The 17689-nt window shown below is 38.8% G+C and overlaps 1 protein-coding gene across 3 annotated transcripts in view; it reads right to left on the bottom strand.

Moving 5' to 3' along the window:
- ZSWIM6 (zinc finger SWIM-type containing 6) overlaps nucleotides 1-17689 on the bottom strand; it is a 170464-nt gene that overhangs the window by 148303 nt on the left and 4472 nt on the right. Inside the window, exon 1 of one of the 3 annotated variants that reach the window (XM_074952603.1) lies at nucleotides 17442-17495. The exons of the other annotated variants lie outside the window; for them this stretch is intronic. Coding sequence (XP_074808704.1) covers nucleotides 17442-17484 — 43 coding nt within the window. The 5' untranslated portion in view covers nucleotides 17485-17495. Of the gene's footprint in view, nucleotides 1-17441; nucleotides 17496-17689 lie in introns of those variants that run through there. 3 annotated transcript variants of the gene reach the window in all.

The following is a 17689-nucleotide window of genomic DNA, read 5'->3' as shown; positions in this document are numbered from 1 at the left end:
GAAACCCAGAGGACTCCAGGTGAAAACACATGGTATAGAAAAAATGAGTGTGCGTGCCATACACCACCACCCAACTCAAATGCCAGGCATTCTGCAGTGGTTGATATGGTCTGATTCCCCAGTTTCTTCCCCAGAGCTATCCAGGTAATTTGAAAGAACAAGGAGAACAATTCCTATAGTTTCATGTGAGAAGTTCACACGTGAGTCAGAAGGGAATATGCCCCCCCCTTTCAAATATTACAAAAAATAATTACTACCTACAAGTAGAGTAAACCACAGGTAGTGATCATTATGGTGGCACAAAGCCTCCTGTGCTTGGCATTAAGGGAGTGATTAGTAACTAGACTTACTGGTTATTTGCTTTGAGGCAAAGCAGTGTACTAGGCACATGCTGTGCATGTCAAAGAATTATACACACCCCTTCCCTGCTCCTATAACGTTCAGTTCCCTTATGATCCATGCACTAAACAGAGGACTCCTATGAGCTGGCTTATTCTTAAAAATCTTACCAGTATAAATACTAGTTATGGGATTTTTTGCAGATGTAGCTGTACCGGTAAGCCTTGGTGTAGAGGTAGTTATGGATCTAGATCAGCGATTCCTGTTTGCTGATACTATGTGGAGATAAACATTTTCCTTGTTCATGTCTATGTCTACCCCAAAAGGAAGGCATCTTAAGGGGAAGGGAGGAAGGAGAGCTAGTCAACCAGCTTTTGTTCCAAGTCACCACTATTATCAGGTCTTTTAATATCCACAAGGACATTGACTGCACTGGCTGCTTCCTGAAAAGATTGCATATTGGGATGGCCAAGAGTCTGTCACCCTGAAGGCTACTGCTAGCATGGCCATAATCACTGTGAGAGTTCAAGGGCAATGCAAATGTTAGAGAACTCTACCGGAAGTTGCAATTGTCAGTTGTGAACTTAAGGCACTGCTGATGAGCAGAGGAACTTGCTGTGCACAAGTGTGTCTTGAGATTAATGGACACTGTGCTATACAAAACAAAGGAACTCCAACTTTTGATATTCCACAAATTGATTCATTCACTTCAGTTTCAAAATGGGCAATATTGTATTGTATCTTTTGGGGACTTGAAAGAACGCTGAATGGCCTCGAGGAACTGCGAAGTAGCACGATTACCAGTCATAGAGAGCACACGCTCTGAGGACAGAGGTGGCAGAGGACATTAGGAAGTGTTAGGAATTTTGGACTTGGCTCTCCATTCCATCCAAGCTCTGCTCAGAGAGTAAAAGAGAGGGCCCACAGGGAGCCTGTTATGGCTTCTCTATTCAGAGCCAGCTGGCCCTACCACAAAAGTTAGGGCTTATATGGGCAGTGTTAACTTACATCAGTGGAGAATCAGGAGTAGCAGACATCCACTGCCATGCTCTCCACCCTATCCCATCCATGGCCCATCCACAGAGGGCAGATACAGCCATTCCTTACCCTGACACCAGGGATGGGGAGGTGGTCAATGCAGGAAGCAACAGAGCTGCCTCTGCCAGCAAATTCTTAAGTACAAAGGGACTTTCCCACTGGCATTCTCAAGGCACTTTAAGTCAGTCACTCTAACGCTATGTCTACACTACCACAGTTAGTCGACCTACGCTATGGAACTCCAGCTACATTATTCACATAGCTGGAGTCAACGTACCTTAGGTCGAGTTACCTCGGGGTCTACACCATGAGGAGTTGATGGGAGAAACTCTCCCATCAACTTACTTTACTCTTCTCCTTGGGGGATGACTGGAGAGCGATCTGCTGTCGATTTGGCGGGTCTTCACTAGACCTGCTAAATAGACCGCCAGTGGATCGATCTCAGAGCGTCGATCCTGGCTGTAGTGTAGACATAGCCTCAGAATCTGACCCTCTGGGTCTGCATCACCTTTTCACCCTCTTCTAAAGTACTCTAGTTCTGAAGAAGGAGCTGCAGAGAACAAAAAGTCCTATTTGTCCCAGGAGCTGTGAACGGACTTCTGGAAAGGACAGAGGAAGAACCCTGAAGTGATTAGTGCCCATTTGGGCTTCAGTTTGGCCCCCTAAATCCATATTTAGGGACCCAAGTTTGAAAAGGAGGCTCACAAAATAAATTCTTGAAAAATACAAGTTTAACAACACAGCAATAAATGTCTTCTGTCAAAAGTTACAGTCAGGCACAACACAGGTCATAGATGGAATCAGTTACTTCATTTAAACATATTCATGGCTAAAATATTTCTAAGTGGAATAAATTTATTTTGCGATGCCTGTTTCATTGTCATTATGGTGAAATGTTCACCTAATGATAAATGACAGGGAGCAAGTTTGCTAGAATGGACTTCTGAGGCCTAACAGATCTGAGTTCAAAAGAGAAAGCGTTCTGACCATGTTTTGTTGCCATATCAGCATATTTCTTTAAACTACTGAGCTTGTTCTGTGAAGAATGTGTTCCCTCCCCAGAAAAAGGGGGAGGCAGAGAGAAATTAGAGGACATATGAATAATTGGAACAGTTTCAACTTCTCTCAAAACAAAGACAAACACTGAGGCTGCCTAATAGGTTATAAACTAATATTGCAAGTCTCAACAGGAAAAGGTATCAGGCTGATATTTTAGCTTATATATATCATATCATATTTATGGGATACAAAGACCTTAGGTCAGAGGTGGGCAAACTATGGCCTGTGGGACCATCCTGCCCAGCCCCTGAGCTCCCCACCGGGGAGGCTTGCCCCCTCCTCCCCCGCAGCCACGCAGGCAGCTCTCTGGGTGGCGGGGCTGCGCGCTCATGCAGGGCAGCACATCTGGCTCCGGGCAGCACAGTGGCCAGACATGCTGCTCTGAGCGGCCTGGTAAGGGGCCGGTCCCGGGGGGCAGTCAGGGCACAGGGAGCGGTTGGACAGGGCAGAGGTTTGGGGGGGGGGGGGGGGAGAAGAGGGAGAGGGTGAGGAGACAGGGAGGTTTAGATGGGGGTGGAGTCCTGGGGGGCGGTATGGGGCATGGGTCCCGGGAGGGGGCGGTCAGGGGAGGCACAGCCTTCCTTACCCAGCCTTCCACACAGTTTTACACCCCGATGTGGCCCTTGGGCAAAAAAGTTTGCCCACCCCTGCCTTAGGTATTGGTCCCAGTCCTTGATCAGTACACCACCTTTGTGCCACTACAGCAGGCTCAGAACTGCTGACATGTATAGTTGGAGGTAGTGGAAGCCCACAACCATATGCATGAGAGCACCTGCTCTCAGTACCTGGGACTCAAGTGCGTCAACAACTTTGAGCATTAGTATCACAATTATCAAAAGCACATAACAGAGCTCTACAACTGCCTCTCTGCTGCCCTGTATTAGGTCTACTGGAAGTACAAGCTGTCCAACAGCTCGCATGGTGCTATCTGCTCATGGAAGAGGGAAAACCCCGACCAAACCAGTTCTGTGCAGAAGAACTGTGTCTCTGTTATAACAGGTCTAAATGCACAAGCACTGGGGAAGTGGGGGGAAAGGGGAAGGGACATGCACAAGACGTGAACCCAAAGACACCTCTCAATGCATGTATGAGTAACAACAACAACAACATGCTCAAACTGACTCCATGCATAGGGGGAGAGGCAGACACCCGGAAATTGGCTCCACATGAAACAGTCAGGGTGAAGGGAGAGAACACTCCCACACATCCACTAGCTTTATGCAGGGAAGGGAGAGGAGACCTATCCCAGAACATTACCATGCAAAGGCCTCAGGGAGAAGGAAACAGAGGAAGAATGTTATCTGTGAGGGTACTACAATCCACTCTTATTTACTGTTGGTGAGCTGATTTCATATTTGGTGAAAGCTGCCAGGGGCAAGAGGAAGCAGTTTCCTGGACTCTTTACTCTCCTGCAGACGTTTGATTCTGCTCCTTTTCACTCCCTAACTCTGGGAATATGTATCCATATATTATCATCAAATGAAAGGGTGTAGGAGTTAGAAAGGAACTCAGAAGGAGTTCATTTTAATGATTCAAACTGTCTACTAAAGTTGAAGGTAATAGCAACCATGTGTCCAAGGTTTATTTTAAGTTTTGCCAAGAGTGAGGTCTTTACTGTCAAAGACTGTGTGTATGGATGTTTTATCCCATCTGCTATCAAACACTCTTTACAAGATCCTCAATGTGAAGTCCTGTAAAGTGGATGGTATGTTATGGTTTGTTTTGTAATCACTTATTAAGCTGAATTCCTGTATCACATTGAAAGAAAAAAAAACACCTACAGTAACTAAAATGTCTGGGTTGGTGCTAGAACAGAATATCTGCACACAAATTGTTTCTAATCCCACTAAAGTTATGCCCTGTATCTGTCCATTACTGCACATTACACAGGCTAAGAGACAAACTGTTGAAGTTAATTTTTTTTCCCCTTCTCCCCCTTTCTCCTGTTTTACTGCTTCCACAGCTCTACCTTCTCCTATTGCCCTTCCCCTTCTTTTCTCCAACTCCTCGTCTGCCCAAATCTAAAACCACCTTCATTTCCTCTTTTGCCTCCTTCTCTCTATTTCAGATAAGATGTGTCTGAGGCCTTGTCTACACTAAAGGGAAAAGTCGATCTAAGCTACGCAATTTGAGTTACGTGAATAGCATAACTCAAATAGACGTTGCTTAGATCTGCTTACCGTAGGGTCCATACTTACGCGATGTCGACGGGAGACTCTCTCCAGTCAACTCCCCTTACTCTTCTCGATCAGGTGGCGTACAGGAGCTGACAGGAGAGTGATCAGCGGTCAATTTAGTGGGTCTTCACTAGACCCACTAAATCGACCACCGATGCATCGATCGCCACAGCGTCAATCCTCTGGTAAGTGTAGACAAGCCCTCAATATTGGTCATGCCTCAATCCCTACTGGTCCCTCTCCAACCTCAGACCTGATCCCAGCCTCCAGTCTTTTCTCCTCCTTTGACCCTTCTGGAATGCCAGTTCATTCCCTATTAAAACAAAAAATAACCAACCGGTCATTCATGATTTCTTCCATCCCTCTCTACCTGGCTCTCACAGGGTGCTGGATTTCCCTCCTCTGTCTCTGTAGCCACCCTCTTGTTCAGCAGTCTCCTCCATTCCCCTATCCCTACCCCGAAATCATCCTCCTAACCATGTTGGAGATACCAGGCTTCTCTAATGATCCTGCCGCTGTCAATCCTCCTTCCTCATTTATTTTTTTCCTTTGGGGGGGGGAAAAAAAAAAACAAACAAAAAAAACCCCACACTATTCCATCCACCACTTCTCTTCATCTTCCTGATCACATCACATACACAGAGTATCCAGGGTCCACTGTGGTTAAAAATCAATGATTTAAAAAAAAAAAAAAAAAAAAAAAAAAAAAAAAAGATTTTCTTCTTCAAAACATTTTATAAAACAAATCCACTTTAAATTAAAAAAAACCGACTTATTTAAAGATAAAGATATATTATAGCTCAAAGATATCTCATCATGGAATAGAGATTATAAATTATAATTCTATAAGATGAGACATGTAGTGTTTAAGAAAAGTTTTGTAAACGAGTTCCAATGGTTGATGGATTAGGGACCCAATCTTATGGGGCTCCCCAGGCTTCTGTATAGATTATTTTGGTTAATCTTTCCATCTACCCAATGGACTCAGTGCTCAGTCTAGAAGATACCATCAGAGATGCTTAGTTTTGCAGTTCTCAAACTGTGGATCTGTGTCTCCAGAGGTAACATGCTTGTTAACAGCAAAAATGTTTTTAAATAAATAAATAAAAAAATATAGAGAGATGAGAAACAGACCTCAACTCCATTTTCCCTCTGCAAATTTGTGTACACGGAGTCAATCCCTTTGTACCTCTCTCTAAATGTGAAAGTTTCAAAAAGTTCAATGAATAGAAGATGGTTGGGGACAGAATAGATCTGGAAAAGAAGAAGTCTGGAGATAAACGTAAGAAGCGAGGGACATATGCCTTTTGTTAAAATATTACGTTTGTTGTTGAAGAAAAAAATCCAAAATACTTAATGTTGTTGTTTTAGTTAAATAAAATAATTTAAATGTTTGTCTGGTAATCTTCTCCTCCTAATACATCATGGCAAGAAAATCCTCCAAATATTAATGATTAACCTGTTCAATTGGAGATAGTTCACCTCCCAATGACTTCATAAATATCTGTTTCACTTACCTTTGGTAAATGAAATAACCAAACAATCATTCATTTTCTGACATAGCTGTAAAACTAATCTGAAAAGTTTTCAAAATAAATCATTGTTTAACAATGTATAGTGTGTACCTTCTAAAAATGAAACCTACATCTCTGAGTTGTGAAGAATAGGTATTAAGGTTATAACAACCAACAAGAATGCACTTTTATGTAGAAAACCATGATTAAATCGAGTCTTCCTTACTAACAATTTAAATTATGATTTAAATCAATTTGATTTAAATCAAATCCACCCCGCCACAGTCCTCTCCCACTTCAACGCCTAGCTCTCTGTTCCATCATAAAACCCACCATCGTCCTCAGTTTCTTCAATTTCAATACCAGAGTCCCATCCAATCCCTTGGTGTCCTGCTTCTTTGCCTGACAGTGTTGGTGTTTGCCCACTGGGGGCCCTACGCAGGAATATTTTTGCCCCACTCCACACCACATACTCATAATTAATTGGGGGCCCCTAGAGCTGCTTGAAGCCCTAAGCAATTGCTTAGTCTACTTACGCCTAGCTCATACTTCCCCCTTCTGACCACCTCATCGCCAACATTACTCACATCCCTGCCACCTATTTGTTTCATAGCTTTCAGTCCTTTAGTATTCACAGATTCTCTTCCTGTGCGCCTCTCCCCCATCTCCACCCATCCTTAATCCCGGCACGGGTGCACACATACTTATCTATGTTCTTATTCTCATGCTGCTGAGCAACTCTAGCCAAAGTCCTGAAATCCTACTGACTTTCCCACCTCTCCCCCAAACTTCATCTCCATACTCAAACATGCTGTCCACCATCACTGTCTGGAATGCCTCTCTTTCAGTTCTGTTTTTGACCCTCCATCTGGCATCCACTCTATACACCACTGAAACTACTCTCACTAAGGTCTCCAACAACTTCTTCCTGGCCAACTTTCAGGGCTGTATTCTACCCATATCCTCCTGGACCTCTCAATGGCGGTTGTCAGTTGACCACTCTACTTCTTGAAATTCTGATCTTCATTGGCTTTTGTGGTTCTCCTCCCACTGCCCTAATCACTCTGTCAGCATCTCATTTTGGTGGGCATCCTCATCCCTGACCCCATTTCTTTGGGTTTTCCTTAAGGCTCTATTCTTACACTAATCTTCTCCTTGTCTTTAAGTGCTCTTCACTACAAGCATGGCTTTAAACTACAATTTTTATGCTGATGTCCATTGCTATTGATGAGTGGTCTCCTTTTATCCAACCTAGGATCTCATTTATGACATCTTAAACAGACTAAGGCCAAAACTAAACTCTTGGTCTCTTCTCTCTCACTTTACCACTGGATACCCCTTGCCATTCTCTCAATCACTGGGCCCCATCAGCTGGGTATCATCTTTGACTCTGCCCTTTTACTGGATCCACATTCAGGCCATTTTTAAGTCTATGCTTTTTCTTACACAACAACTCTAAAATACAGCCTCCTTTCTGTCCATGCAACCTGAATTCTTGTCCAAGCTCTAATTTCACATCCTGAATACATCAGCCTCCAGTTTTCTGTTCTTCACTACTGACACCTTGCTCCCTCCAAGTCTATTCTGAATGCTGCTGGCCAGATAGTCTTTGTTTGTCACTCTGATCACATCAACCTCCTCTGCAGGTCCCTTGCCCTTCACCTCTGCATCCAGTACAAGCTTTCAGTCTTCACCTTTAAGACCCATCATAACTTAGCATCATCCTACCTCCCTGATGTAATCAATCCCTGCCTTCAGTCCAGCTTTCACTGTTCAGTTAGCTTCTCCCTTAAACAGCTCCATGCTTTCTCCCGTGCCACCTCTTATGCATGCAGAAAACACTCTGAAAAAATCCAAACAGCCACTTTTGTCCCTCTTAAGAGTCCTCTGTCATAATGCCCAAGAAGAGCTGCCCTGCTGATTGTGGCTGAACAGGTAATAAGCTGTGACTTTTCCTACTCCTCACCTCTACCTACAACCAAAAATAGTAAATAGTACTTGAAACTAGTAAAGCTGTGCCAACCCTTCCCGTATTCCTTTACATATGTTAGATCCCCCCATCCCCTATCAATTTGTGTCTATAAAGTTCTTCAAGGAAGGGATTTCTCCACATTTGTGCTGGGCACTGTACAACAGCTCCCTCCACCATAATATTTACTACTAAAACCAAACAAGAATAAGTGGAACAAAGAGGGTGGGAAACAGCATTTTCATCTGTTCTCTTTACAGGTTAAGTTCAAAATATTTTAACCCATTCACCCCAACCTGCTGAGAAGGAAGTTGAACAAAAAGCTCGATGTTTTAGAGACCCATATAGTATATAATGTCCATTTCACTACAAAAAGCTCTGTGTCAGACAGGAGGACAAAAATGGAGTTGATGGTTTTGTTTTACAACTTTAACTGAGGAGTCCCTACTGTAACTCAGTACCAGCCTTGGTTTTGCTTCTGATAAGCTGGAGGTATATTTGGCCATAAAATCACAGTGAAGTGAAACTAAAATTAGTATGTTTTGAAGGCCAGGAAAATAGGCTTATTCAATCCAATTGTGGTTTTACAAATAGAAAGGAAAGAGTAAAGACATGTTACTTTATGTTTATATTTTAAAATGGCTTTTATAGAGTTAACTATTGGGCAGTTTGCAGCCTTCTTGGTGTTAAGAAGCCTGTTTTGTAACAATGAATCTAACCCACTAGCTTCTTTGTGGTCCCTTTTTCATTTGGCCATCAATCGTAGATCAACTCTTTCACTCACTCAATGTTCTCCTCACTAAATACAGTTCCTTCTGTGATCTTTCAAATTAATAAGTTCCCCCTCTCTGACCACTCCCTTACCACAGACATCACCACTCACCCCACACTTTATAAACAAGTAGTTATGAAAGGTTCAAACGCTTCACTACCTTTCTCTCCAACTCCCATCCTAATAATGAACCAACCTTGGTTCACTCCTAAATCCTTCCATTCCCACCCCCACGCCCATAAAACAATACTACTGCCAAGACAGGTAGTGAATACTGCATAGTAACAGTTCTACCTGACCAGTTTCAGTGATCAAAATAGTTTTCGGTTTACAGAATTTTTAAATAGCACTAACCAAATTACCCTCCGCTTGCCTTACATGATCAGGCTAACCAAGCCATCTTAAGTCTTGCTTTCCATTTCCAGTCACTGACCTCCATTTCTGCCTAAGTGGCACATTCAGCTAAAGTAGCCTCAACTGAACACACGGAGTTTAATACTGATCAGTACAGTATCACTGGACATATGATGCCCTGCCATACACAAAAGCTAAACTGTACATTTTGTATTTCCCATATCCCTCCGTACCAACAAGCACAGGAGTGAAAGTGATGCTTAAAGCTTCTAAATAGCATAGCTACACCAAGTCCAGACACTGATCCAAAACATAATGGACTTGACACTCTATCCCCAAGACACTAATTATAGGCTGTCTGTGAGGTTTCAGTTTACAAGCCAAATCAATGGAAGAAATGAAACTAATTTTTGCAACTACAGCATAGCCAACTGGCCCACTAGTTATTGGTCAAAATACTATCAGCTTTTATTCTAAAATATTAAGATTCAAATTTTACTTCATTAAGTAGTGCATTACACAAAATATTGTGCATCTCCAAGTTTCCTTAATTTTGAACTTGTCTGAACAGTGGATTCAGCAGAATGTGTCTTAAGTATGGAGATCAGCTATGTTTAATTTAGCTTTTCTTTCTAGTAATCTATGCCAATTTTGTTAAAAACATTAATTTATGTTTTAACTAACCCACTCTCTCACCCTCCCAGATTGATGTATTATGCCCCTTACATATGCGAAAGGAGATAACTACTACTTTATAAGTAATCAATAGCTTACTGTAATACTTGTAATAAACGTTCAATGACCATCATCTTTTCTAAAACAATTTCCAGGAAGAATATTTGTAGACACATGTCGAATAAAGATTGGTTCTCTAATGAATTGTTAGCATGTCATTTCTTCCACCATCATTTCTGTCCAAACTGCAGGTTAATGACAAAGGTGTCTGAAGTCATAAAATTGCAAAATAAGCTAAAAAACCCACACCATTTACATTAGTATGAGGTATAAATGCAATATAAGCCAAGTTACTTATTGCTGAATATGGATTGATGCTATATGAATTGTAGACTGGTCAAACTATCAGGCCTAAATCTAGAGATTAACTAAATACTAATAAAACTCACAGCTGCTACTGACAAGGATAAGCTATGAGCTGCTTCTATTTGCTGAACATAGCAGTAGCATGAACTATGCCCAGAGTACATGACCAATCATTTATATGTAAGTGAAAAACATACAACAGTTACTTCAAGAGAAATAGGAAACATTTAATTTAACAGTTTCAACCACCACCAGGAACCAAATACCCAAGTTCTAACCTTGACACCCAGAGTTAATATTTAAAAATATGAAAGACACAACCAACACCAATTGCTCTGAATACAAGTTTTAAATAGAAATATCAAAATAGTTAAAACATATGTAAGCCAATTCATTCTGATCCATAGTGGATTATAATCCCATTATTTTTCAGGTTTTATAAAACAGTTTTGCCAGTTATTTAAATGCTTATATGTTCTCTATTTCATGAGTCAATATAAATTAGACATTGTAGTCAGCTGTATATGCAGTATTCAATTTGTGCACTGTATTTGCATAATTACTGGTGCTGTCAGTAACCACCTAGCAGTTCAATTTGGCATATGTATGAATTTCTTGTTTCTTGGAATTCACAAAGCTATGCAAGATTTTATTTTTCCGTCACCAAAGTGATCATTTGAATGTAATTAACTATTGGCCGCCACCACTACCAACAAAAAGGAAGCAGACACAATAAAGATATATTAATACCTATTTCTGTGATATTTCATTCTATATGCCATTTTCCCCCCGCCAACATATTTTCATACAATTCCTGAACATATTAGAGGTCTGACACCAATTAACAATGAAAGATGACTTATGTAAATAGGCAATTTATTGTTAAATAAAGCAGGACAAGAGGTAAATCACCTGAATTTTTAGCACATTAATTCAGTAAATGAGCTTCTGATTTATCTGATCAGCTAGCTCTACTAGTACAAATTTAAACTTACTGACAGGTTCTACTGTATCCTTCCAATTAATGTCAGACCTTCTCAGCCATTGCCCATGCATTTCCAATACAAAAATTTCCAGCTATTTCAAAGACTGTCAAGTGCACTGACTTGCAACAAGACGTAGAGGGCCTTAGTAAAATATAAAAAATTAAGCTCTTCTTTTAAAAGTGTGTGATGGTGCAGATCACTTCACAATTATATCCTGAAAATCTATTTTAAATGCAGTTAAATGTGATTCTCCTCTGCCACAGTATGTGCTTCAGACTTTATGGTCTCAAATTTTCAAAAAAGAAGTATGTTTTTAAGTTAGTGTATAGAAAGCCTACATTAAGGGAGACTAAACTTAATTGAATTGGAACATTAAAAGGCATGCAAAAGGCTTTTCTATCAGTTCGAACAACCACAAAGCAATTCTCTACACTTTAGTTACTATTAGCAGCTACATTCATCTGGTGTGTTCATACAATTTGTGAAATTAAATAAGGGTAACATTATTTAAAAGTTGGTGACTACTATTACAAATCTTCCAGACACTGGGACTTTAACAATTCAACCAATAAAACCAAAGCCTATATGAGTATGGCTACATAATCTCAAAAAAGATGTGATGATGCATCATGAGGACATCACATAAATCATGATAATTGGCATATTGCTAGAAGGAGGATGCAAGCCTGAGTTATACAGCACCAGCAGACATCTCCAGTGATCCAGGTCAATGACTGTTATGAAGCCATGTCATGCACTAGATACATATCCAATGAAGAGAAAAACATTTAAATGCATGGATAATATTAGACAGCAAACCAAGAGGAAAAACTGAAGGTTCACAGAGAGACTTCCGTGAACAATGAGAGCAGTTATTGCACAGTACTCAAGGATTTGCATGCTGTCAGGCTGACTGCATTCCAGGCAATCAGAATTCAAATTTAATCTGTACCCTTTGTTATGCATGGAAGATTTTTTTGAAACTTACTAGTTCCTTACAGAGACAGCATATTCATAATCTGAAGACTTGAATTAATTATCTACTGCCAATTCTTCAGGTAGTCAAACTTTTCCCCCAAGCATATCTTCTAAAATAAAAAGTTTGAATACCAGCTACTTCTCCAATTTATCATAAATTTTCACCAGTATTTTGAGACACAGTTTTAACAATTAAGAATTGTTGCTGCATAACAACTGGATCAGTTAGGTAGATTACATTTCAACACTAACCCACTATGTAAAACCATTTAGTAAAATGGATTATCCTTCACACCTGTAGCCAGTTTCACTGCTATATTTGATTATCTGTTTAGGATGGGTTTTTTTGGCACTGTACAATTAAAAACCTATATACATATTTCACTTTATCAGGTTATATACATGGAAAAACAGGCAACAACAAATAAAAAGTTCAGTTTATCTAGTTCTCGGACTTTTCAATAGCTTCTTAATTTCTGCCCGCCCCAGAAAAAAAGCCACATGTTTAGCTTTTAATTGCTCATTTCTGAAAGTCAGACTGCAGAGAAAAAAAATGAATCAGCTGCTGACACGACAGCTGGCTATAGTTCAAGAATTGCTACATACCAAAACATCTGATCATATGCAGAGCTGGTATCATTTTCTTAAACAGAATTTCAAAGAGATGGCAAGTTTTTAAAGTGAAAATTGTTTTCTTAGAAAAAACTCAAGCTTGGGAAACATTTTACTATCAATGCAAGTGTCAGCTTCTGCTTATCAAATCTCAGAGTACGAAGTCTGTTTTCAGGGCAATGATTCTTCAATATTAGGAGTGCCAGGGAAGAGTAATTATAAGTAAACCTTTGAATGCTAAACTATAATAAATGTTAAATATTTTCATCAGGTCAATCCAAATAAAATATATTTCTATAAAACTGATCTATGCATTTTTAAATTATGTTCAATGGAAATATGTTACACACATTGTAATTGAGTATGGTGTTTTTGTTTAAAAGAAAGTATTAGAACTTTGTCTTTAATAGGACAGTGTCACTACTTTTTGACCGACACACTACCATTAATATTTACATTATAAATAGAGCATAAGCTTTATTTCAGGGCAAAGTTTCTGCACTTTAAAAAATGACTTGAAAAATAATTGGTTTTAGACAGTCTTTCAAATAATTGACCTATCAAAGGAAAAAAGATCTAGTTTTCCACATTTAATATTCCACTGTTGCAAAGTGTTACACACCAATGCTTTCACAAGAAATACTTCAAGGTTAACAGTACATGTTAAAAACTGTGTACACAGAGAGAGAGAGAAAACAGCTTCTTTGTTCCCTAATCAAGGACTTACATTCCAAATCTAACAAGGAAACTGGAATACATTCAGATTTTTCTCCCCTTGAGGCAAGAGATATCTTTAAAAATTAGTTAATTGGTTTGTGGTTTTGTACACAAAAATATTGGCCACTACTACTTAACTTGGGTTAATACCTTCGGTGACTTGGGTTCTTTCAATTTAAATTTTCACAGTTGCAGGAAATTAGGGCAGTGAGAGTTAATTAATGATTGTAGATGTTGAGATTAAATAAGTTAAAGCTCTATAAAAACTGTTAAAACAAACTCACATCACATGTCAAAATATACAAGGTAAAGACCTTGAAATCAACAAATTATACCTGTTTTTACTATTTGTTTGCTAGCCCATTTGTAACAAGCCTAATTCAAAAACCTAAATCACTCAATTTTTACTCCTATAGGTTCTCAGGGAGCATTTTTCCTTATTTGCCTATCTGTACATTTCGATCTATGGAAATATTTTTTCACCCATTTGAATGTGTTGAGTGAAATTGATGTTTACTGACATTTATGGACAAAAATCTAATCTTCCAAACTTAATTGTAGTCTTAGCTCTAAAACAAAAACAAACAAAAAAAACAAATAAAACCCCACAGTACTGCATTAAACAAGTTATAGATTACCTCCTTTAATTCATACATTCCTAACCAAAATTCCATCATCAGGCTGATTGCTAGAGAAACCTTGCTTGTATCTGCTGGCATGTCAGCAGAGAAACACTTCCCATTTAAAGACAGTAGCAGATAGTTTAACATGTTCTTCCCTTCCCCTTTGTCCCAGGCCACAAAAAAATCACTACATATACCAGAACAATGCTAGAACTTCATCAAAAAGAGTTAGTGAAACATAAGCATTTTGTTCCATACTAAGGACAGTCTTACTTGAGTTAAACTTAAGTAACTATAAATGAATTAAGAGACTTTTAGATAAACTAAAGGAACTACAGATTTAAAAAAAAAAAATAGCTAAATATTACTGCTTCAGCCAACTTTGTTTAAATGAAGAGCATCATGTTTGCAGAGGGATGCATTTCAATTCATAGCACAAAGTTTGTTTGGCAACTTTATTAAAAATATATTCAATTTGGCCTCTCTCATCAGTTAAAAAGACGTTCAACACAATATAGTTGAAATTCAAACAATTAAAAGTTTCAAACAAGAGCAAAGACATTTGCCTAACTGGTTCTATAACTTAATTGGCTCTATATACATGGGGAACAAAAAATTAATAATGGTATTTTCAATCTAGCAGACAAAGGTATAACAAGATGCAATAGGTGGAAACTGAAGCTAAACAATTTTAGACTGGAAATAAAATACACAACCTTTTAAACAATGAGGGTAACTAGTCCTTGGAACAACTTACCACAGCGTGTTGTGGATTCTCCATCACTGGCAATTTTTAAATCAAGACTAGATTTTTTTTTTTTTATTTTAAGATATGCTCTAGTTCAAATAGGAATAAATTCAGAAGTCCTATAGCTGGTGTTATACAGGAGGTTGAACTAGATAGCCACAGTAGTCCCTTCTGGCCTTAGAATCTACCAATTTTAGATTGCGTTTTTGAAAAGTTGTCCAAAAGTAGAAAATTAACAAAGATTCTGATCCATTAGATCCACAAAAGCATCTGAAATTTGTTGGCTACAATTATATTTAACCAGAATTCTACAGAAAAAAGTGACTCGTCTCATGAAGCATTCCATTCCAGGTGAAAAAATTGTAACTCGTGTTTTTGAGAGCAGTGACTAAACTTGGGCTCAGGTTTGTAGTTTTTTTTATTAAGCTTTAGCAATAAAATAAATGACCACAGAAACATCTGAGTCAGAAGAAAAACATTTCTTTTCTGTAAGAGAAAAACAAAAAAGCGGACCTTTTAAAGTTAATTTAAGAATCCAACTAAATAAATATACACAGAGCCCCAAAGGTTATTTTACATTGAAGAAAACCAAAGTAAAGTTTCTCTGGAGATAATGAGTTACATTTCTCCAACTGCATCTCACTATGTTTCACGGTCTAAGACCCAAGGTTATGCAGTGAAGAGACACACTGCTTGAAGTAACCCTCTTCAAAAGAAAAATAAGCTGGTTTGCTGGCTTACAATATCAACATTAAACAAATCTTAGAAATGTGATAAGCATTAATCACTTAATGCTTCACATTACTTTTTTGTCTCCAGGAAGTTCTTCCCTTCACCTCATCCCCCTGCCATTCATATCTAAAGGTATTACTTCTGTGATTATGATGTCACCAAGTGTTGCTGTGGAAATTACTGTAATGTCTTAAACAGAGACCAGTGTGAGCAAGCAATGGTCTATACAGTGCAGAAATACAATTGACTTTAGATTAAAACAAATTTAGAAATCAAATTTACATTTCACCATTTATATTTTCCCCTCACTTTTGGCATGTCTTTCAGGTTGGCCAAGTAAAAACTTATTTTCTAGGCAGTCAGTCAATCTGCCTTCCAAATTTTAATATACTTTGAAAATGTGTAATGTTTGGATTGCAAACACTGCTGGACAATATTTAGCGATTTAAAATGGTTTAAAGTTAAAATGTTTCATTTCTCTTAGGTTTTGTTTTTAAGCCACCTCTTCTCCCCCAAGCTCTTATCGATGTTCTCTGAGACCCTTTCCCACAGTCTTGACCCAAGTATTATTTTTAAACTGACAGCTTCCCCCCGCCCCCCAAGAAAATCCCTTTGAAACAAATTATGCTTATAAATGAAATGAATTACATTGGAATAAATTAAGTTAGCTTTTAAATACACTAATAGACACTCAAGACTTCCGCTTGAAAAAAATTCTTATAGCGTTTACAAAATATGTAATTTTGTGCAAAGTAGTCCTTTACAATACAGATGTGAGACAAGGAGCTGCAAAAGTAGGGATTTTTCATAAAAAGGCACCTAATGAGAAATCATTTTAATAAACCGAATGCTTCTAATTATATAATATATATATTAGAAGCATTCAGTCTATTAGAACTACTTCTCATTAAGTGCCTATATAGAGAGAGAGAGAGAGAGAGCTTGGAAACAAGTTGCCATAGCAATAAGTTTCCTTCAGCTTAATGTTCCTACAGTGTATTGACTAAAAATGTAAAATTCAGAAGCAAATATTTTCATTTAACTAGCACTGAAGTAAAATTTATGTGGCTTGCTTAGCAAATCTTCAACCTGTTTGTATTAATACTTGTGTTGCAAGAACGACAATTAGATCCGATATGCAATAAAATGTGGTTTGTCCAATAATTGTGCTTTCAGAAAGCACAACTGTAAAAATGTACAAAGTTTCTATTACTCATACTGCACAGAACGTACATTCACAGTTATACCATCACTAAATCCGCACTTATATAAGCTCAGTATTAGGATACATATTCTGCTACATTACATGAAGCCAACTCCATTCTCCAGCCAATATAAATCATTGCAGTCGAGTTGCTTGTGCTCCTACACCTTTTTGCTCTGGCAGGAACATTTCAAATACAAAACCCTTACCAGCTCTGACACAATGTTCCCAAATTACACAAGTATTTGGAGGATACTCTGCCATCTAAAAGTTATACTATATGCCCTCCAAAACAAAAACTCTACCGCAGTCAGAACAATTGACATTGTGTTTCGAAGTACTGGTTTTGATACACTGCTACTTCTGAATGGCTTCCCCAAAAGAGTTATATTTTCAACAGTTTGTATAGCATTTGTTTGAAGTGTGGTTAAGTGTTCCAGGAGCAGCAGTCAAACCTTAAATTGTATTTATGTATATTTTCTTTCTTCACATTGACCCTTGCCAACATTGCTCAATGCCCCTCCCCTTTTGAGACTATACAAAAAGTTACTCCCCCCCCCCCTTTCACAACTACTCACTGAGGCCTCTTCTACTGCTGAAAGCAAGTAAAGCAAAGCCCATGCTGGGTGTCTGTCTCCTAGAGAAGATTGCATCTTTTATTTATCGCCCCTTGGCTTTATTTTCACAGTGAATTCCTGGCTTAAATGTAATCAGCCAAGAAACCCTCCCTATGTGCACTCCTGTCATTCCTCATCGCCTGCAAGCAGAATCAAGCACAGGCAAGAGAAAAAAAAAATTCTCAGCACTGCCATCCAAACCAAAATGA

This window comes from Natator depressus, chromosome 5 (genome assembly GCF_965152275.1).
Source record: "Natator depressus isolate rNatDep1 chromosome 5, rNatDep2.hap1, whole genome shotgun sequence".
NCBI lineage: Eukaryota > Metazoa > Chordata > Testudines > Cheloniidae > Natator > Natator depressus.
This window is presented reverse-complemented; position numbering and strand designations above follow the sequence as displayed.